This window comes from Cebus imitator, unplaced genomic scaffold, assembly GCF_001604975.1.
Source record: "Cebus imitator isolate Cc_AM_T3 unplaced genomic scaffold, Cebus_imitator-1.0 Scaffold257, whole genome shotgun sequence".
Lineage (NCBI taxonomy): Eukaryota > Metazoa > Chordata > Mammalia > Primates > Cebidae > Cebus > Cebus imitator.
The window spans coordinates 2,785,341-2,800,420 of record NW_016107572.1 but is presented as its reverse complement, the minus strand read 5'-3'; the positions used below and the strand labels follow the sequence as shown (position 1 = coordinate 2,800,420).

General features: G+C 53.8%; 1 protein-coding gene across 7 annotated transcripts in view; it reads right to left on the bottom strand.

Annotated features, from left to right (window-relative positions):
* NAV1 (neuron navigator 1) overlaps positions 1 to 15,080 on the bottom strand; it is a 279,723-nt gene that overhangs the window by 158,980 nt on the left and 105,663 nt on the right. For all 7 annotated transcript variants that reach the window (XM_017499447.2, XM_017499449.2, XM_017499450.2 and 4 more), the window contains exon 4: positions 14,206 to 14,997. In XM_017499447.2, coding sequence (XP_017354936.1) covers positions 14,206 to 14,997 — 792 coding nt within the window. The remainder of the gene's footprint in view (positions 1 to 14,205; positions 14,998 to 15,080) is intronic.

Here is a 15,080-nt window from a genome sequence, read left to right as displayed (position 1 = left end):
CCTGGAGCTGAGGGAGGCTAACTGACTCAGGTCCTGCAGCTGGTTAACACAGAGCCAGGATTTGTGTGTTTGTTTTGAGACACAGCCTCGCTCTGTCCCCAGGCTGGAGTGCAGTGATGCAATCTCAGCTCACTGCAACCTCCACCTTCTGGGTTCAAGCAATTCTCCTGCCTCAGCCTCCCGAGTAGCTGTGCAAGAGCATGCCTAGCTAATTTTTGTATTTTTGGTAGAGACGAGGTTTCACCATGTTGGCCAGGCCGGCCTCAGACAGAGCCAGGATTTGAATTTGGGTCTCTCTGACCCCACAGCATGTGCATTTGGCCACTATACTCCATGTCTTCCCTCCTAAAACCCAAAAGAGTAATGACGATGACTTAGGCTATACAGAGCTGCTGCGAACAGCTTGAGTTGAGAGGCTGGGAACTTTACGATTGTGATCCAAAGATACAATTTCAAAAGGAAACCCAATCTCTACGCAGAGTGTGGGAAAAATGGCAGGAATCCACCCCCTGCCCAGGACCAGGTCCAGGCTGGGGTCCTTTGACTCAGAAGCAGGCCTAGTCCTCTTTGGCAATTTTTTTTTCCCATCTCCCATGGAACCCCACCCCCCCAGCCCTGTAAGGCAATACCAGGGGACCCTCCCCACAACCCAATACCCTAGCTCCAGCCCCATGCTTGTGGGAAATAATGAGTCAGCACCAAGCCCATCCACCTCTTCCCCCATGAGAGAAGAGAAGGATCCAGGATGTCTTGGCCTTGTTCCTCCCCAGATGTCCTCCCAGCTGTGTGATAACAGGCCACTGAGGCAGATTTATGCCTCAGCCCTGGGAGGAAGCATGGCGGACTACCTGAGGGCTTGTTGGCCAATGGAGAGACTGTGAACAGGACAGACAGTTTCACTGAACCTGGGGTAGAGAGGGAGATAACAAGTCCAGGCTAAAGGTATAGATCAGGCCTGAATCCTCATCCCTGCCCAGAAATGAAGACATGGCCGGTTTTTACCTTGATCTTAACAGGAGCCAGGCCCAGGCTCCTGTTGAGATCAAGGGATTGGAAATGGGTCATGGGCTGAAATATAAGGTGCCGCCCTTTGATACTCTTCTCCACATGTCATGGTCTGTTGACTTTTTTCACATTGTTTCTTCTATTTTCTTTTCATCACAGTCTAAACAACCTCAGGGCTGACACATCACCTTAAAACCTTTGCCAAAGGCAACTTCTGGAGAATGTTTTCTTCTCTCCTTGTGACGGGTCAATCAGAGACCTTTCTCCCCCCCCACCTCCCCCCCAGGGAAACTGGATGATCTCTTGGACAGAGGAGGCATGAAACTGTGGGCATCCCTCTTCTGCCACATGGACCAGTGGCAGAAGCAGCTAGTCTATGGTACAAGGGAAGAATGAGGTGTGTAGAAAAACAGGGGGAGCAAGAATGCAGAGCACATGAAGAGGCACAGAAAACTTCGTCCCTTTCCCCTGGAAACATGGCTGCTTCCTGAGCTCCAGCCCTACGAGACAGCTCCCTGACCTTTAATAAACAACTCCCCCTTTTGTTTAAGCTGGCTCCAGGGGGCTTGTAAATGCACAACCAAGAGTCTGAGCTAAAGTATTAGGGCTGAACTGAAACAAAGTCAGTGGCTGGAGCCATTCTGTGAATGAAGCCCATTGTGAGCACTGGTCGCCCTAGGGTCTGTGGAGCCGTGGTGGCTAGGATGAGGAAGGACAGGGTGTCTGCAGGCCTGCAGGAGAGGTGGAAGTGGAACTAGCTTTACTGATCATACCTGATGTGCCAGGTGCTCTATACTCACTCTTCTAGATAATTCTTACAATTGCCCCCATGCCGTGGGTACAAGCCCCATTCTACAGATGAGGAATAAGTGCAAAAAGGGCTATGGACACCCAGCTGGTAAGCAGGGCATTGATCTAAACCCTCACATGCATGACAACAAAGCTGGTGCTCCTTCTATCGCCCCAGGCAGTCAAAGACTCAGAGACACATAGGGCTCCAGGCCAAGGCCAGACACCCGAGTCTCGGTGCACACCCGTCCTCTGTAGCAGACACACTGGGACCTAAAGGATGTGTGTGCAGAGTGGAGAATTAAACACAGACAGTGGTAAAAGCGCATCAGCTATAGATCCTACAGACTGTTCCAGCCTGCAGTAGGTACCCAAGTAAGTCCAGGGATGTTCTAGGCTTCCAGTTCCCTGTGCCACTAAACTCTTACAGGAAAACTCAGAGTGGGTCCACCCTGCTTAGAATAGAAGATCTGGGCTGCTACCCAACAGGGCTTACCATGCCTGTGGGATGCAGTGATGCCACCGTTCTCCGCTGGTGAGAGGACTTATGGCATAGTGGCTATGGAGACGGGTCACTGGAGCCAGACTGCCTGGGGGTCATACCCAGGCTCCTCCACTTCCCGGCTGCGTGACACTGGGGACATTACCTAACCTCTCAGTTTCTTCATTGCTAAAATGGGGATAACACTAGTACCTAATCCACTAGGTTGTTGTGATTATTCAATGAATGAATAAATGTAAAGTGCTTAGGACAGCACCTGCTGCATAACATATAATAAATGATAGATATTATGATGAATCCTTAAATCTTCCACGAAGAAGCTAACTTCCCCCTAGATACAGCTCTCTGAAATCTGGTCTAGAAATCAGGGGCCATATGCAGGCTGAGGGTGAGCGGAGGGGAGAGTAAAAGGCGAGTCGTTCCCTGAAAAATGCGGATGGGGCTGACATCTGCAGAACCAGCCACGTGCCAGCCTCTGCACCAGCCCTTTCCCACGCAGCGTCTCACCCAGCCTCCCAGATCTGGGAGTTAGGGAGTCTAATCCCTATTTTACCAGGCAGTTAAGTGGCTTATTCAAGATCAACAGTTAGCAAGTGACAGAGCCAGCATTCCCAGTCAAAAAGAAGCAGAGGAACAGCTTATTTCAGGCCCCCACTCTTCCAGACCCTTGTAGCTATCCTCATCCCAGCCACCTCGGCCCTCTTCTTTCCTGAATACCTGGTGATGCTCTCTTCTTGAAGCTCCAGGCCTTTGCTCTGTCCAGCACTAGCCATGATACTGTATCCTAACTGCCCTTCTGTGGCTTTGCTTCCTACACTAGACAGGACGAGCCTTGGGAGGAAGGGTGCTTAGCAGATCGCTGACTCTCCAGGAAAGCTAAGGATGGCAGGAGAGAACCGATTCCTACAGGCCTGGGCTCTCAGGACCTATTGCCAGACTGATGCAGTGCAAGGGTTCTAGAACATCGAGAGGGCAGGGGGAGCAGCGAGTTGCTACTTGTGCAAGAGGCAGTAGAGTCCAGCGGCTGAACGACAAGCCTGAATCAAGCCTTGTTTGAATCTTAGCTTGACCATGAACTTGCCACATTCCTTTGCGGTAAGTTGCTTAGCCTCCTTGAGGCTTCCCTAAGTTTCTTCATACCTAAATCTTATATAACAGTGGGGTTACAAGACAACAAGCATACACCAATAAGGCCATATTGGTTGCTTAAAAAAGTAAGAAACACTTCCTTAGAGAAAGCAAGTTAGTGCTTTTTTGAGCCCTCATGTGCTCCCCCTGCCATCCTGGCCACTTGGGCCCTTCCTCTGGGACTGCCACAATCCAGCAATCACAGTTAACAGGGGGGCCCCAGGACTCCTCCAGCTGGGAAGCCTGTGAGGGTTGTCAAATATTTTGCATATGATCCTTGATTCATATCTCAGTGTGAGGATAAAATGGGTTTACACAAACAAAGCGCTAGCCCCGCAGGCAAACAGTGAGTGCTCAATAAATGTGAGTCATTATTGTTGCTGATTTCCAGTGACTCAGACATGTCTGTGAGTGTTAAATGGTCCCCCACGGGTCCTCAGGATGAAGACGCCTGACCTAGCTGCAGAGTACATGGCCTCGATTAGAGTCTCAGAGGCTAAGTGTTTCCTTCCAGGGAGCCCAGACCCTGCAGCAGGCCCTCAGTGGTCCGAAAGCTATGGGCTGGGCCGGGAAAACTCAGAAAGTCCCGGGGTGCCAAGCAGGGAGGCCTGACGCTGGTGCTCCTAGGAGCCCAGTGGGTCCCTTGATGGTGGCAGCAGGAGCAGCAGCAGCCCCTCCATGTTGCCTGCAGAGCAGCAAGCACACCCCCCCAGGCAGCAGAGTGTCAGGCAGCACAGGGTCTCAGCCCGCCACTGCAGCTGAGGAAGGCCACCCTCATGGCTGCTGCCATCCACGGTGGCAGTGGGAGCAGCAGCAGCACTGGCCTGCCTGCCCTGCACCTCAGACAGGCTCTGCTGCCTTCCTTGCTACTATGACTCTGCTTCCCAGGTGCTGGACACCTGGACTCCATGACAGAACCAGCTCCTCTATGGCAAAACATTCTCACTCTTATAGCAGTGGAATCCGATGGCAACGCCCAGGGCATGGCCACTGGAACAGCCAGTGGCATCTTAAAGGAACAGAGAAAGAGGAAGGCTTGAGTTTAGGAGAAGGGAAACCCTCACTCCCTGCAGGCTCTCCTACCCCAGCGCAGCCTGCCGTCTTCACTGCCTGAAGGACCATCTGCTCAATGGGCTCCAGGCCAGCTCGTCCCTATCCAGTCCTCCTACCTTCAAACAAACAAAGCTGGGTAACTGGAATGTCGTCCCCCATTGTGCCAAGTGTCCTGGATTCCTTTATTTATTATTCATTTATTTTTAGAGACAGGGTCTTGCTCTGTCACCCAGGCTGGAATGCAGTGGCCTAATCATAGCTCACTGCAGTTTCAGCTTCCTAGACTCAAGTGATTCTCCCACCTCAGCCTCCCCAGTAGCTAGGGCTACAGGCACATGCCACCGTGCTCAGATAATTTAAAAAAAAACCTTTTTTTGTAAGGACGTAGTCTTGATTTGTTGCCCAGGCTGGTCCTGAATTCCTGGGCTCAAGTGATCCTACAACCTTGGCCTCCCAAAGTGCTGGGATTACAAGTGTGAGCCACTTTGCTCAGCCTCTGATTCTTATAAATACTCCTTTAAAACTCCTTTAAATTCCTCCCCAACTTCCAGCTCCTTCAGGAAGGCTTCTTGGATTGAACAAGAAAGCTAGAGCTAGTACATGACACCACACCACTTATGCCTGCCTCTGAATACTGTGCAATTGGTCCCTGGCTAATCCCAAACCAGTTTAATGTGTCGATTCTGCTCTATGTAATCTGGTTCAGCTTTGCTGTGGGTTGTGGGACTGTTTTTGGTAGGGCACTTCCCAGGGCTGGGGCAGCGGAGGAACAATTCCTGGTCCCAGCAGAGCACTGCACCTCACGCAACAGGGCCTAATCAACTCCCAGGGCAAAGCAACTGGAACAGCCTGGTGGCATAGCAAAGGAACAGAGGAAGATAAAGACTTGAGTTTAGGCTAAGAGTTAGGATAAGGAATGCCCCTACCGTCTCAGAGGGTCAACCTCTGGGCATAGAGGCGTCCTCTCCCTCCATCCATCCCAGCACTGCACAGGATTCGAGAGTAATCCTCCCTGGAGCAGACAGATGTGGAACTTGAGAGGCCCTGGCTGGCTGATCTCATCAGTCAGCAACATCTCCAAGGACCAGTGGGCACAGGACTCTTTTGGGATCCTTTGGGGACGAACTTTGATTGGTCTCTTCCATTCAAATGTCTGTTCAGAGCCTACAGTTGAATCCCAGTGAGCTCCATGTTGGATCAGCCACGATCTCACCCCAACCTTTTTTTCTGATCTCATCTCCCCTTTCATCACCTTATCCACCTCTGTAAGCCAGACAGGACTCATCACTACCGGCCATCAAGCCCACATTTCCTCCTCCCTTCCTTTTCTAGTTTTTCCTGCCTCTACTGTCAGAATCTCACCCTTCTATCAAAACTCACGTCGCTTCTGTAGCATGTCTCCCTCCCCATTCATCTTGCATGTGCTGCCACACACCCTACACACCGATGCTAATTCCAGGTGGCCTTACCCTCAGTTGCCCATTCTTTGCAGCATGCATGCTGCAGTCTGCCTTGTGCTGGAATGAGCCTGGACACTTCTCATCTCCTCACCCAGCCTCTCAGAACCTAGCCAGCAGGGCCCAGAACTTCAGTCTCTGGAAGCACAGTGCTCTGTCCACAATAACTGCTGGACGAGTTGCTCCTGAATTAAATGGAATCACACTCAGTGTTTGAGGGAGCAGGTTATCATAGGGGTTAAGTCTAAATCCTAGCTCTGCTGCTCACTTGCTTTACTAGCTTTGGGTAGATTACCTGTATTTCACACAGGGTCTTGATCTATCGCCCAGGCTGGAGTGCAATGGTGCAACCTCAGCTCACTCCAACCTCTGGCTCAAGTGATCCTTCTACCTCAGCCTCCAAAGTAGCTGTGACTACAGATGTGAGCCACCACTCCTGGCTAATTTTTTGTATTTTTAGTAGAGATGAGGTTTTGCAGTGTTGCCCGGGCTGGTCTCAAACTCCTGAGCTCAAGTGATCCACCTGCCTCGGCCTCCCAAAGAGCTGGGATTACAGGTGTGAACCACTGTGCCTGGCCAGATTACCTGTATTTCAGTGACTCAGTTTCCTCACTTATAAGTACCAGGATCATAGGATTATTGCGAGCATTAAGTGACGTACTATACATGAGGAACAAGAACAATGCCTTTAACTTCCCAAGTGATCGACACATGTTACTGATAACTGTTAGACTATTGATTCTTGACTTTCCCCCCCACTCCGGGACACTCGAGACCCAGGAGTTCCTAGGAGGCAGCTTCCATCTGGGGATGTTGGAATCCTAGACCCCATGACAGTTTAGGGACCCTGCAGAGAGAAGGCAGGCCCTGCTGGGTGGCTGCCAGCTTTCCCGAAAGGGAAAGGCCTGGTTAGTGGGTCACCAAGGGCAAAGGGGGCCTGTGTCCCCAGAGTCTGAGGAGTAACCAGCACTTACAGTGCTTTTCTGGGAAAGAAGCCAAGGAGTCCAAATCCCAGCAGGCTCTGCCTAGGGGTCTGTTTGGGGGAAGTGGTTCCACCATGGTCATATTTCAGACTCTTTTAAACCTGCCCAGCTGTTGCACATACGTGCATGTAAATGTACCTTTAGTATGTGCATATGCGCTGCAAGCCAGGGAGTTTGTGTTTCTGTGCACATGTGAACACACACCATTCACTGCACACTTAGGCTTCACACCCTGACACCCAACCTCACACGAGTCCTAGGGGTTTATGCCACGTGCCATACAAGCTTATTAACCCAGTAGCTCTCATCAAACTTGCCTAAGTCTTGCTTTCTCAACATTCACTATCTTGCTGCTCAGCCCAAGGTAACACTTTATAAGCCCAGTTCTCCATGGAAGCACCTGGAGTTTATAACATTCAACCTTCCAGACCAGACCACATCCAACAGCAACACCCCAACTGGATTACCTTCCAGACAACTCTGGGGTTCCATGAGGACCAATGCTGGGAGCACATACAGCATATCAGGGCTTCAGGCTGCCCTTGTCCCTGCTTTCCACACCTCTAACTCACAAAAGAAAGCACCCCGAGAAGTCCAGAGTGACAGCTGCCTCACAGAAATTAGAAGATGCCGCGGAGAAACCACCACTCCAGTGGCCCTGAAATGTATCATTGAGATGTCTAAAATAGATTCCAGGATGGTTCAGGCCAAGGCCCAGACCCTGCCGAGCCCTGGCCGCCTTGCTGAGGTTTGGCTGGAGCTGAGTTGGAGAACTGTGTGTCAAACACGCAATATACCACAGCGCTGGCAGGGAGAGCCTGGGCCTTCTGGAGCCAAAGCTCTCAGGGGGTGAACCTGGAGACGGAGTGCTCGCCATGCTCTCCCATCCCTACCTCAGCACCAGAATGGGCTTGAGCAGTTTGGAAACTCCCAATGGGTCCTCATCCTCCCCTAATGGGAGCTTCCCACCCATGCAATACACCCCTCCAATTCCAGAGGCATCAAGTCTGGGACCAAAAAAAAAAAGGTGCTTATACATGGTGCTTATACAAAGCACCACGGTGAAAAGCAGGTCACTCCGCTTACCCCGGGCACACACTGGATGACCATGCCAGATACACCTTTGGCGTAACTCTGCTCCTCCTGCAGCCTCTAGCTGGGAGACAGAAACAGTTCCTGGGGCATCTTCCCAGTCTGCCCCCTGATCACTGTGGGTGAGAAGGAAGCAAAGACCTTCATTCATTGAACAAGGTGGAACTGAATACCGAAGGCACTGGTGTCCTGCTTCCCGTAGGAGGCCCAGTTCCCAGGGGTGGCAGTGTGGGGGAAGGCGTGGGAGGTGATGTCTGCCTCCTATAGGAGGGAACCTGCCCACCCAGGGCCACTGCACCCCCCACTCCCCACTACTGCCCTTCCTGTGCATGAGAGAAAAGGCTGCAGGCTCTGGGACATCAAACGCATCTGGGTAATCCAAACAGGGTGTGGGGGAGGTCAGCCAGTGCAAATGAGAAACATGTGGCGTCCATTTCCCCTTGTTGGCTGGCTCAGGCTTTCCAGGCAGAGAGAAGGCTTTGGGCTTTGGGGAGGAGAGCTTCCTGGTTGGGCCAGAAGAAAGCCCAGCCAGGTGCTGTGGCTCCCCGGCAGGGAGCTGCTCTGAGATGCTGACATTATGAGGAGGTGGGTGAGGTCCAGGTGGAGAGCTGGACTCCACTGGGCCCGTGAATCAGGGTGAACAGATCAGGCTTCTCCTATCAGGTCTTGTTCCAAAAGAAGACAAATGGAAGAAAAATGGAAGGAGGAGGCAAAAGGAGAAAAGACCAATGGAGCATAGATAGATGTCTGACCTGAAGTATAAGAAAGGGGATCCCAGGAAAGGCAGACTAGCTTCATCTGTCAGCATCCAGAGAGCAAATTCAGAACCATGGGTAGAAATTCTCGGAAGACAGAATCAAGGCTCAATGACGAAATATCTGTCTAATAATGAGTGCTTTCCAGGAAAATAAGGTAGTGAGCCCTCTGTCACTAGGAGAGTGTAAACGGAACACCCACCCACCACCTGCCTATGATGCTATAATGGGATTAATTTTGGTTTGAGGTGGGTGGCTCAACTAGACAATTTCCATTCTAGAGTTCTATGAAAGCTCAGGGAGGGGTGAGGGAAGTGGCGTGCTGTGAGGAGAGAAAGGGACTTGGCTGTCCCGGAAGACACTGCAGTGTGCTGCAGAGGTGACTGAGCTGCAGTTATGCAGCCTGGGGGCTCTGCTCAGCCCGCTCAATGCAGCACGGGCTCTCCCATGCACCACATGGAGCAGCCTCACCGTCACCTTCGAGGTTAGAGGCTGTGAGGTGTGGTGTGTGTGTATGTGGAAGGTTAGCTGCTGAGAAAGGCAAGATTGGAGGTTAGCAGAAGAGGAAGGATCTGGTGTTTGCAGCCTGTGATGGGGAGGGTAGTAGGGGCTGGGCAGTCGTAGCCACAGTATCAAATTGGGCAGAGAAAATGGGAAGCAGGGGGAACAAGGAGAAAGTGTTAGGAAACATCTCCAGGTGACTTGGTCCTGCTACCCATTCAATCTAGGTCTAGAAGGGGCCGTGGCCTGGGGTTGGAGCCATCAGTGACAGATGGTAAAGGGTATCTCCCTGGGTTGGTTTAAGCCTCAGGGAAGCAGAGTAGCTCTGGGCACTTCTCCATGGGTACTTTCTCCCCAGAGCAGAGGAACTGCCCCTAGGACCTACTTACTCATCCGTGCATTACTCTCAGAAGCAGAGCATGGGCTGTGAGGACAACAGCTTTGCCTGCAGCAGTCAGAACAAGGCAATGCCCGAAGGAGAGGAACATGACCTGGGTGGAGGCCCAAGCCTAGCCTTGGAAGAAACTTCCCGGACATAGTGAGAAAAGAAATATTCTCGGTGCTAACCTGGAGGAAGGCAGGAGGCCTCACAGCCCCAAGGTTCTGTGCCAGTGCCTTCTCCACATACACACACACTCCTGCAGGCTGCTGCACCTTGCCCCAGCCCTTCCTCCTGCCTGTGATTCCACAGGCATCCTCCATCACTACTGCTGCTGCCCAGGGGAAAGGCAGAAGTGAGCTTTGTCCTCACTCTCCTGCGAGGCCTCAGGGAGCCTGAGGGTGTTGGATAAGCTTCCATCTATCACCTGTCTGTTCTGGTTTGGAGAATTCTCTACCCATCCCAGCCCCACAATGCACTGAATACAAAGGAAAACGAACACATTTCTTTCCCCTACTACTCAAAGTATCCCAGAGCACATTCTCTGGAGCGACTGACCCCCTTGTACTACCCCTCCCCCCAAAAAATTCACAGCAATCAACTGGCTTATAAATGAATAGCTTCCTGCCTTTCTTCCTCATTGCTACTTGGCCTGCACTTCTGAGGGTCTAACTGTTGTCATGGCAACCCCTTGTGTGGGTCCAGACACCTTCATGAGGAAGAGGGACTGGGAGGTCCAGGTTCCTGGGTTATTTTATGCCCTGACCTTGGGCAGTCTTAGCTGTCTCACTTTGCCCCCTTTTCCTGGAGGACTGAAGGAGAGAACAGGAACACCTAGGGTGTCAAAAGACTGGTTTTGCTCTGAGATCCTTAGGTCCAGGGCTGACGAGGTAGGAAGATTTGGGATACTACTGTAGTACACACAGTCCCTGAGTTGTAATTGTTCGGCTTCTGATTTTTTGACTTTATGATCACATGAAAGTAATACGTTGGGTAGAAACTATACTTCTAGCACGCATACAACCATTTTTACTTTCAGTATTCAATAAATTCCGTGAAATATCCAACTTCATCATGAAATAGGCTAATATAAGTGTTCTGAGCACGTTTAAGGCAGGCTAGGCTGAGCTATCATGTCTGATAGGTGAGGTGTATTAAATGCATTTTTGACTTACAATATTTTCAACTTACAATGGGCTTAATGGGACATAACCCCATCATAAATTGAGGTGCATCTGTATTTTATTGCTCTGTATTAATACAGGCTCTCTTTAAGCCACTTGGGACATTTTCCAGGTCTGATCACCTTAATCTACACCCCTTCCCATCTCTATGGAGTAAGGATGAGTCATGGGAGGATCTCTTCCACTCACAAATGAGGAAAGTGAGGAGGTCTCAGAGCTTAGGACTTCTACACAGAGAACTCAGGAATGCAGCCTCCAGCTCAGCCCCCAGACCCAGGACAAGGGCCTGGTGGCCTTTCTTCCAGAGCCAAACTGCCTGATGTGAGTATCAGGCCAGGGTCCAAAGGCATCTGATTCCTGGAATTAGCCCATTTGCCCTTGGTACTCACCCCTCAGTCTTCCAAGTTTCTAGGGTTCCCCAGTGGGACCCGAGTTATTTGGCAGCTTCCAAGGTTAGCGAAGGGACAGGGAGCCTGCCTAGACCATCTGGGACCCCAGCTGATTTCTGGGAAGGGGATGATCAGGTTTCAGTCCTTCTCTTTTATTACAGAAAGGCTCTGACTGGAAGCTGCCTCACTCCCACCCCCTCTCTGCCTCAGAAATTGGTTCTTGGCAGCTTCTTGGATCTAGGAGGGTCCTGGGGAGTGAATGTAACCAGACACTGAGCCTCACGGGTGGGGACAAATGCCCAGTGTCTTCAGTCACAATCCTGAAACATCAAGGCACCATTTTTCTCCCCAAAGGCCACCCTGCTCTCCACTGAGGGCCTGTCTGATACCTGAACCCCACCTTCACTGGTTCTGAAGACAAATCCCTCTGTGGTTCCCCTCCCTCTCCCCCTTCCCCAGGCAGTCTGCCCTCCACCCTTCACACAGGGGAAAAGCTTAGTTTGGAGGTCACCAGCTCCCCTCCTCTCCTTCCCACCACCGTTGGACACCAGGCTCTGCCTTGCTACAGCCTGAACCAACCCCCCCAACGTTGGGTCCTCTCAGCTGGAGACAGGCAGGTTTGGGAGTTTCCATGCTTCTCCCTCGGACCCCAGAGAGGTAAGCCCCTCAGCTCTCTGTGGGGTCATCGAGGCAGCTCTGGTGGCCCATGCCCAGTAGACATGGCCTTGGGCAGGTCCCTCTGCCCGCTGACTCTTCCTCTCTCAATCAGGTCTCCTAGGAAGAGCTGCAACTTAGGACTCAGGAGATCAGTGCAGAATCTCCCTTCCATCGTGAACTCATAGAGGCCTTTAAGAATCTCAATGCTTTTGACTCTGCATTTCCCCAACTGGGAAGTGGAGGTGTTCCCTCCTCACTTCCAGGTTTGCTAAGAGGCTCCTGTGTCAGTGTGCTTTGAGAATTGACAACTGCTAAGCGGGAATAAGGAAGCACAGCTCAGCTTCTCCTCCTCTCCTGCCCTCCCTGCTCCTGCCGTCCTTCCCACTCCTGCCTCTCCTCCCCACTCCCTAGCCAGCTCAGGACTGTTTGGCTCCTCTTGAGGAGCAACTAAGAGGGCTTCGATGGGCTGTCATCTTCTGGGACAGCGTGAGGACTTCCAGGTCTGGGGAGGGCCCAGAGCAGCTAAGTCATCCCTAACAAGTACTGCTCTGGCCTTGGAAAGGGGTCTGCGCCTTCTGCTATTCTGTGCCCTGATGCTCCCTTGCCCTCACCAAGTCCCCCTCTCAGTCTGACACACACACACACACACACACACACACACACACACAGTCCCTTCCTCTCCCACCCCGCTTTCAGTCCCTCAGCAGGCCTCTCTGTAACAGGGGTCAGCTGCATTCTATCCATATCCCTCCTTGGTGCAGGAAATTGTTTCATTAATTCTTTCCCTTATTGTCTCTCTTGCCCCATTGGACTACCGGGCTGGGCCTCTGACGGGCTCAGTCCCACACTGAAGACCGAACGGCACACTCCCTTTGCAGAGTGAGGCTGTCTGGTCAACTTCTGCACCCAATCAGCCATCCCCACCTTCAGGAGGGGCTCCCCGGGGAAACGCCGGCTCTTCTTTTGCCCTTGTCCAGTCTCCCGATTGCCTCTGCAAAGGCCATCTGCGGCCTCCTGCGTGAGGATCAGTTCTCCAAAGCCCCAAATCCTTGCCCCTGTCATCCTAGCCCGCACAGGAGTCGAGGGTCCCTGGGAAGACTGCAGCAGGTCGAACCGGTCTCCTCCGGCTTTGCATTCTCCAGGGCCGCCCGGCGAGCTCTCGCATCTTCCCCACCCGCCAAGCCCGTCACTCGGCCCCGCCCCTTCACACGCGCATGGGCACGCCCCTTCCCAGCCCCCAGCGGGCGGGCAGCCTGCTGGGTACCCAGGAAGCTCGGGTCCCTCGGTGCCGGAGGACCCACATCCCAGCCACTGCAACAAGTCCGCGCAGCCAACGCAGCTCGCCTGGGCTCCAGGCCTCGCCGTCCTTGTCCCGTGGGCCCAACAGGGCCGGTGCCAGTGCCCGAGGCACGGCCGCCTGGCGTCCGGCACATCCCAGATCTATCCCTCTCTGAGGGCAGGGGCTGTCCAGGGAGAGAAAGAGCAGTTCCGGGGCCCGTTCCGGGTTTTTTTTCATAGATTCTTCAAGCACGGAGAACAATGGAGCAGCTCTGCGCTTCCTCCACTCGAGCAAGCTTTGTTCCTCCCTTCCCGCCTGCTTGGCTTCCATTAGCCACAGGGCAAAGGCTCCCCGGTCAAACAGGAGTCTCGGCGCAAAAGCCCAGACCTTTCCACGCGCCCTAAAAGACCTACGGGTGTAGGGGTTGGGGCAGAGCCGGGGCTGAGGTGTAGGACGTAAGCCCAGATGCGCGCAGCTGGCAGCCCGCCCACCCCCGGCCTTGGACGCTTCTCTTAGCCAGAATCCCCACACCGGGAAATCCGACTAGCTCTCCCACTCGGGATCCACAGAGGAAGTGGAGCCTCAGCTGTGTCCCGCGGCCAACCAGCCCTCACATCTGCTCTCCCACATCTGTCCCCTAGATCCGGGCTCTCGCCGGACGCTCCCCTTGCAATGCGGGATGCTCTCGTCAAGCGCAGGCCACACCAAAACGGAGGTTTCCACCAGTCCCAGATTCTGCCGTATTGGGATTCTCGCTGTATTTCTGAGAGCCTGTGCCTCCCCCACCCCATTGTCCAGCCTCACCTCGGGCAGGCCAGAGTCTAGCCCGGGTTCCCGCCTGCAATGTCTTTAAGAAGATACACTTGAGCCATGCGCATCTGGAGGTGTGCCAGCTCAGCACATCTGGGCGCAATGCCCCTCACAGCCTGCATGTGAACAGGAGGGCCCTCCGGGAAGGCGCAAGGGGAGGGGGCTTCACTTTCCTCACACCTTCCCCAGCAGCTGGTTAGGAGAAAGCCAGGGGCGGGGCGGGGCGGGGCGGCAGGACTTACCCAGCATCTGGCTGAAGAGCAGCTGCTCCAGGTCTCCTAGCACGGTCACCACCAGCTCCGGGTCCACTTTGAGGAAGGCGCGCTCCTCCTGGCCCTTGGCGGAAGGGACGGGCCCAGAGCTCTTTTGCGCCTTGGCCTTGCTGGAGAGCAGCTCGTCGTCGGATTTGCCATCTTCGCTCACCGCCGCCTCAGGCGCCTTGCTGAGCGGCTTGACCTCCGCATAGGGTCCTCGAGGGATCCGGCTCGGCTTTCCCAGGCTGGGCGCGAGCGGAGCCAGGGGGGTCTTGGCGCCTCCCGCCGGGCTGCCCTTGGCTTGGAAGAGCGAGTGCTCTGACTTGGACAGCGTCTTGGACATCAGCGGAGCTTCACGGCCCTTGGACCCCACCTTGCCTAAGCCTTTGGGCGCCTTGGCCATATCGTCGCTCCACTCGGGCTCATAAAGCTGCAGCTTTTTCTCGGAGTCCGTGAGAAAAGAGAGGTTGGTGAGCGACTTCTGCTTGCGCAGGTTGGAGGCAGGCGGCCCGCCGGGGACACGGCTGTCCACGCTGCCGGACTTGAAGACCTTCAGCTCAGCCGCGCTGGCCTTGGCCATGCTGCCGCTGCCACCCGGCGCCTTGGCGCGCTTGGGCAGCATGCCTTTGCCGTCCGCCGTCGCCGCCTTCCTGCCGGCGCCCCGCGGCTCGTCCGCGCCCTCGTCGCCGCCGCCGCCGCTCAGCTCCACCTCGGGCTGCACGCTCTTGACGCTGCTGCCCAGCATTCTGCCCGCGAGGAGAGCATGGACGATCCGCGCGTCTGCAGGCACGGGGGGAGGGGGCAGGGGGCGGGAGCGCAGGAGAAGGAGGCGGGGGAGGAGGAGGGGGAGGGAGAGGACGAGG